The 7,109-nt window shown below is 45.7% G+C and overlaps 1 protein-coding gene across 1 annotated transcript; it reads right to left on the bottom strand.

Annotated features, from left to right (window-relative positions):
- Positions 1 to 6,193: 6,193 nt before the first annotated feature.
- On the bottom strand, positions 6,194 to 6,538 carry LOC308239467 (T-cell leukemia/lymphoma protein 1A-like; the record flags this gene model as incomplete). Its single annotated transcript, XM_080652271.1, has 1 exon — positions 6,194 to 6,538. One exon carries the CDS (start codon positions 6,536 to 6,538, stop codon positions 6,194 to 6,196), a length of 345 nt encoding a protein of 114 aa, XP_080508397.1.
- Positions 6,539 to 7,109: the final 571 nt, after the last annotated feature.

Raw genomic sequence — 7,109 nt, 5'->3', positions numbered from 1 at the left:
GACACAGTTATTCCAATATTATGGACTCTATTCCCTATTCTGTATTTTATGCTGTCATGATGATTCTTTCCTTTTTTAAAAAAAAAATTGTTATTGTTGAATCAACTTTTCTGTCTGTCCCGACACCACCTCCTTCTATCTGATGTTCTCAGATGGAACATACAACCCTTAGAACAACCCACCTCATGCACATAAAGTGGGGAGAGGTAGCCTTTACCTTAAAGTCCTGCCACCAGGAGAAAGCCAACGTCAGCATCCAGGTGGTCTCCTCGACAGAGGTCTCGCTTCTCAGGTGCTGGTGAGAGAGGCAAGACCATAATATTCAGGGACAGACAGACACCTGTGGTACCTGATCAGACCAACAGGGAGCAAAGTGACAGGTGAAATTGCCAGAGGGATTCCTGAGGTCTTAGAATGTCGCTGGTAGAATGATCTCTCCCTTCCTCCACCCTCAGCATCGGTCTTGGAACGAGCTGTATCGTTTTGCTGCTGAACTCATGTCTTTCTTTTAAAAAATATATATTTCTTTGATTTTTTTACAGAGAGGAAAGGAGAGGGAGAGAGAGTTAGAAACATCGATGATGAGAGAGAAACATCCATCAGCTGCCTCCTGCACACCCCCACCTGGGGATGTTTCCGCAAACAAGGTACATGACCTTGACAGGAATCGAACCTGAGACCTTTCAGTCCACAGGCCCATGCTCTATCCACTGAGCCAAAACCATTAGGGCTGCTAATCTCACTTCAATGCACAAAGTCCAAATTCCTCCCTCAGATCAGACCCTACCCCAATCCTTCCTCCTCCTACTCCTCCTCCTCTCCTCCCATCCATCTTTTCCTTACCTGTTCTTCTTGCTCTGAAGGCAAAGCACCGTTCTTAGCTCCTCCCACCTGTGACCTGTCTCTGCATCCCGCTGTCACCTGCAGAAGAAAGAAAATGTCCATGATACACATGTCCAGGCAGTCATGTACCATATATGCATCCAGAACGCACAAAAGGTACCACAAACTCACATCCCAGAAACCAGTCCCCGTGAGACAGGTGCTGGTGGGAAAGGAAAGAGGTTTATTCAGGTGCCTGCAACCTGAGACGATGGGGGACGCTCACCCCAAGGCCCATCTCCACATCTCAGTGCAGGCAGAGGCTTTTATAAGGAGGGGGAGGCAGAGCAGAACCAGGAGATCAGGGGGTGGGACATGAAAAGTTCTCTACGTACCGACAAGCACAGGCCAATCTGATAAGGATCTTGAAAGCGGAAGGTGATGGTCCAGTGTGCGTCATCCCAGTCTTTGTCCTCCTGGTTCTAAGGTTGAAGGTCGGTCATCAAATCTCCCAGAACTGGGAAGGTCAGCGTTCATATCTCATCAAATCAGTTCCTGGGATTCTTATACAAACACGCTGTTTATCTACAAGCTTCATAGGAGTCAGAGTCTGCATTTACAGGAGCGATGTGAAAAGAAGGGTGGGGTGGGTTATAATTCCCCACTGTGACATGAATGCTGAGACGCTTCGTTCTCCTACAATGCATTTCCACACTTAAAAATACTAAAATTGCCCACTGTTTGGGAGAAGATATTTGCCAATGTTATTTCAGATAAGGGTTTATTCTCCAAAATTGGTAGAGAACTCATGCAACTTAATAAGAGGAAGATAAACAATCTCATCAAAAAATGGGCCAAGGACCTACGTAGACACTTTTCGAAAGAGGGCAGAGGAAGGCCAAGAGACATACAAAGAGATGCTCAAAGTCACTCCTCATCCGAGAGATGCAAATCAAAACGACAATGAGGTACCATCTCACACCTGTCACAATGGCAATCATCAACAAATCAATAAATGACAAGTGCTGGTGAGGATGTGGAGAAAAAGGAACCCTCGTGCACTGCTGGTGGGAATGCAGACTGGTGCAGCCACTGTGGAGAACAGTATGGAGTTTCCTCAAAAAACTAAAAATGGAACTCCCATTTGACCCAGTGATCCCACTTCTAGGAATATATCCCAAGAAACTAGAAACACCCATCAGAAAGGATATATGCACCCCTATGTTCATAGCATCACCATTCACCATAGCTAAGATTTGGAAACAGCCTACGTGCCCATCAGCAGACGACTGGATTAAAAAAACTGTGGTGCATCTACACAATGGAATTCTACGCGGTGGTAAAAAAAGAAGGAATACTTACCATTTGCAACAACATGGATGGAGATGGAGAGCATTGTGCTAAGTGAAATAATCCAGTCGGAGAAAGATAAATATCACATGTTCTCACTCATTTGTGGGATATAACGATCAACATAATTTCATGAAAAAAAAATAAATCCAGAGACAAATGGCAGGGACGGAGGGGATAGAGGATTTGTATGGGTGCCTATTAGCATAACCAACGGACACAGACACTGGGGTGGTGGGGGATTGCCCTTGGGGGGGGGGAATGTCTGGGTGGGGAGGCGTCCATGGGGAAAAAGGGAGACATATGTAAAACTTGATACAATAAATTAAAAAAAAGAAAAGGTAGAAAAATAATAATAAAATTGCCTCCCAAATATTCATAAATCTTAGGTTATCAATGTGGTCATAATCTACTCGTGAAATATCGACCTGATTCTTGGAGTTTCTACTATTACTTCCCATGTTGTCCACAACCCATCAACGGGACTCTATCTTCATTTCTTCCTGGAAATGAGAGTTTAACTTATCCATCGACCCCCTCCCTAGAGAGAGAGGGGTGGGGATGATGCTCTGGTTCTGAAGACGTTAAGGATGTCTCCTTCCCCGGCTGCTGTGACTCGGTGTTTGAGCATCGACCTATGAACCAGGAGGACATGGTTCGATTCCCTGTTAGGGCACCCTCACAGGTTTAGGCCGCGGGCTCAATCTTCTGTGTGTAGGTCACGGCTCCGTGAGTCCCCTCATGGATGTTTCTCTCCCTCTCTCCCTCTGGTTTCCTCTTTGAAATCAATCAATAAAAATGTCCTTGTTTAAAAAGTGAAATAACCGAAGGGCAGCCATCCAGGCATATCTGGAAAGAGGTATATATATATATATGTGTGTATATATATATATGTATGTATATTTTTTAAATATATTGTATTGATTTTTCACAGAGAGGTAGGGAGAGGGACAGAGAGTCAGAAACATCAATGAGAGAGAAACATCCATCAGCTGCCTCCTGCACACCTCCTACTGGGGATGTGTCCCCAACCAAGGTCCATGACCTTGACCAGGAATCGAACCTGGGACCCTGCAGTCCACAGGCCGATGCTCTATCCACTGAGCCACACCGGTCAGGGCGAAAGAGGTATATTTTATTTTATTTTATTTATTTTTTAATATATTTTTTATTAAGGTATTATATGTGTACATATCTTACCATTGCCCCCACCCCACTCCCATACATGCCCTCACCCCCCAATGTTTTGCATCCATTGGTTACGCTTATATGCATGCATACAAGTCCTTTGGTTGATCTCTTATTTCCCCCACCTCTCCCTAACCTTCCCGCTGTGATTGGACAGTCTGTTGGATGCTTTACTGCCTCTGTATCTATCTTTTTGTTCATCAGTTTATAATGTTTTTTATTATCCCCAAATGAGTGAGATCAAGTGGTATTTTTCTTTCATTGACTGACTTATTTCACTTAGCATCATGCTCTCCAATTCCATCCAGGTGCCTACAAATGGTAATAATTTCTTCTTTTTTATGGCAGCATAGTATTCCATTGTGTAGATGTACCATAGTTTTCTGATCCACTCATCTGCTGACGGGCACCTAGGCTGTTTCCAAATCTTAGCGATGGTGAATTGTGCTGCTATGAACATAGGGGTGCATATATCCTTTCTGACTGGTGTTTCTAATTTCTTGGGATATATTCCTAGGAGTGGGATCACTGGGTCAAATGGGAGTTCCATTTTCAGTTTTTTGAGGAAACTCCATACTGTTCTCCACAGTGGCTGCCCCCGTCTGCATTCCCACCAGCAGTGCACGAGGGTTCCTTTTTCTCTGCATCCGAAAGAGGTATATTTTATAGGAAAACAGACATGGGAGTTTTGGTGAGACAATATGAAAAACCTACCCATCCAAGCATCTGCCCCCTGGTGGCCAGTGCACGTCATAGCAAGCGGTTCCACGGCCTTAGCATATCATTCCCATATTACGCTTTGATTGGTTGAATGGCCGACTGGTTGAACGGACACGTGGCACAGCAGGATTCTATGATATAGGATGGTGGTTGGACACCATAGTCAACAATTTCATGTACAGAGAGATCAGGTCTCATCCGTGGCTTTGTTCTGGATTCTGAGAAACCAGCGGTGAGTAACTTTTACGGGGGCGTCACTTGGGAAAATTTTTCACATGTTCCAGATCATACAAAGTCCGTAGAATTTACTTAGGAGGAAAAGTCAATATTGTTCAACTTTTTTTAGGAAAGGAAACCCTCCAGCCGTATGGTCCCTATGATCTTTCTTTGGTAAAAAAAAAATATATGTATAGGTCATGACAAATTTGAGAAACATCCATATTACGGTGTTACTAATGGGATTCTCTGGGTGGTAAAAATATGATTTTATGACTATATCTTAAAATGTTTTTATTGATTTGAGAGAGAGAAAGAGAGAGAGAAAGAGAGAGAGAGAGAGAGAGAGAGAGAGATCATTTGGTTGCCTCTCACATAGACCCGGAGTAGAGAGGAAATCAACAGAGTGGGTGTGTGTCCTGATGGGGAATTCAACCGGTGACCTTTTGGCTCATCAGGTCATGCTCAGCCAGTACCGCCACATTGGCCAGGGTTCTGTATTCCTTAAATGTTCCGCTTGCATGAGTATGGCATCCTGAGTAACAAACGGCGATGAACTTTTGAAAAAGTGAACAGCATTCACAGATACCAACACGGATGCCATGTGTCATGGGTTCTGCCCAGGTTAGAGCCGGCCGGTAGGACGTATTGGCGTGTATGATTCACGTTCTCCTTGCCGAACTCTCCAAAATAATAATAATAATAATAATGCACTCAAGCCACCACCGTCCTCCTTCCCCCCAAAATGGACTTTCCTGCTCTGAGACCTCAGATTCTGCTTTAGGTCAAGGCCCTGAATTGAATTCTAGCATCAACTTTTACATACTGTGTTTCTGTTTCTTTCTTTCTTTCTTTCTTTCTTTCTTTCTTTCTTTCTTTCTTTCTTTCTTTCTTTCTTTCTTTCTTTTCCTTCCTTCCTTCCTTCCTTCCTTCCTTCCTTCCTTCCTTCCTTCCTTCCTTCCTTCCTTTCTTTCTTTCTTTCTTTCTTTCTTTTTTGCATATTAGGCTTTTATTATATAGGACTAGAGGCCCGGTGCAGGAAATTCGTGCACTCGGGGTGGGGGGAAGGCACCCCTCAGCCCGGATTGCGAAAGGGTGCAGGCCAGGCTGAGAGACCTCACCGGTGCACAATCGGGGCCACGGAGGGACACGGGAGGGTGGCCAGCTTCGGAGGGGACTGTGGGAGCGCTCTGGCGGTGTCCAGACCATCTCGCTCAGTCCCGATCGGCCAGACCCCAGCAGCAAGCTAACCTGCCAGTCAGAGCATCTGCCCCCTGGTGGTCAGTGCACATCATTGAGAGCCGTTGAGCGGACTTAGCATATCATTAGCATATTACACTCTGATTGGTTGAGCGGACCACCAGGCGATGGGACACGTAGCATCATAGACTTTTATTATATAGGAGGATAGCAGCAAAACTACCGAGTATTAGGACATGAGAATGAGTAGCTTTAAGTGATAATGTGAGTTTTCCCAGACGGAGCGATCCGTTTTATTCCCTCCAGAAGGAATAGATTCTCATTGCTCTACATGTTTGCTAATATTTTGTATCGCTTCCTTCTTTATTATTTCTTTTTTGTGATCTTGTTTGCTTGTGCACTTGTATTGAGGTGCGCTCTTGCACAGTGTTGGAAAGCAAGATAAATTCACAGAAAGGCAGCTGAACAAGGGACCACATAGTTAGAAAACACTTGGAAATCCCTTCTAATCATCGGGAAAGAGTGTAGACATGTGGTGGACAACGGGGGGAAAGCACGGTTCAAGTCCAGTAAGCGCACGACCAGCACAGTGTTTGAAACCACCAGGAGTTCACGGAAAAGCAGCACAGACACCCCCCTCCCCTTGCAGGACAGCAAGCACTGGGGCTCAAGGAGACATGAACCTGAGGACCCCCCCTCACGTGTCCTGTGGGTCCGGAAGCAGCTCCAGGTGCATCTCCTCCAGGCCATCCACAAGGACGTGGTCCACGATGCGCCAGAACCGGCACATGGAGTCGAGGTACCGGCCGCCCGGGTAGAGCACCCACACCCAAGGCATCATGCTCGAGGGCAACGGGCTGGTGAGTACAATGTGCTCACTGGGGATGTCTTCCTGGCGCAACCGTACTTGGAGGGCACTTCCCGTGTCCATGACGAGGGGCACCCACGTGTGCTCGTCCTGGTCCTCGTACACAGAGGGCCCCTGGATCCTCAGGCACTCCGGGTGCGAGGTGACTTGGACCATCGACGGGAACTGGGCCATGGCACCTCCGGGGTCCAGGGGGAAACTTCTCCTGGCCTCTCACGTCTTCAGTCCTAATATATTTTTTTAAATATATTTTATTGATTTTTTTACAGAGAGGAAGGGAGAGGGATAGAGAGCTAGAAACATCAATGAGAGAGAAACATCCATCAGCTGCCTCCTGCACACCTCCCACTGGGGATGTGCCCGCAACCAAGGTACATGCCCTTGACCGGAATCGAACCCGGGACCCTTCAGTCCGCAGGCTGATGCTCTATCCACTGAGCCAAACTTGTTTCGGCCTCAGTCCTAATATTGAAAGACAGGGGATCGGGTCTCCACATGCATTTTCCCTCGAATTCGTCTTTATGGTTTTGACGGTAGTGTTGGTGGTTGCCTTTGGTTGATTTGTAAAATCTCAAACGCTCAGCAATTCTTGATTCTCTTGCCTTTGTGTTTGCTCTAGCCCTCTTATTTCTCTCTTATAGAACAAAAAATAGCTTTGTTTCTCTCTTATATAACAGAATGCATAAAACATACTTCCAGTAAAATATGACCTTTTTTACAGTAACAGGACACTATAGAATTTTTA

This window comes from Plecotus auritus, assembly GCF_963455305.1.
Source record: "Plecotus auritus genome assembly, chromosome: X".
NCBI lineage: Eukaryota > Metazoa > Chordata > Mammalia > Chiroptera > Vespertilionidae > Plecotus > Plecotus auritus.
This window is presented reverse-complemented; position numbering and strand designations above follow the sequence as displayed.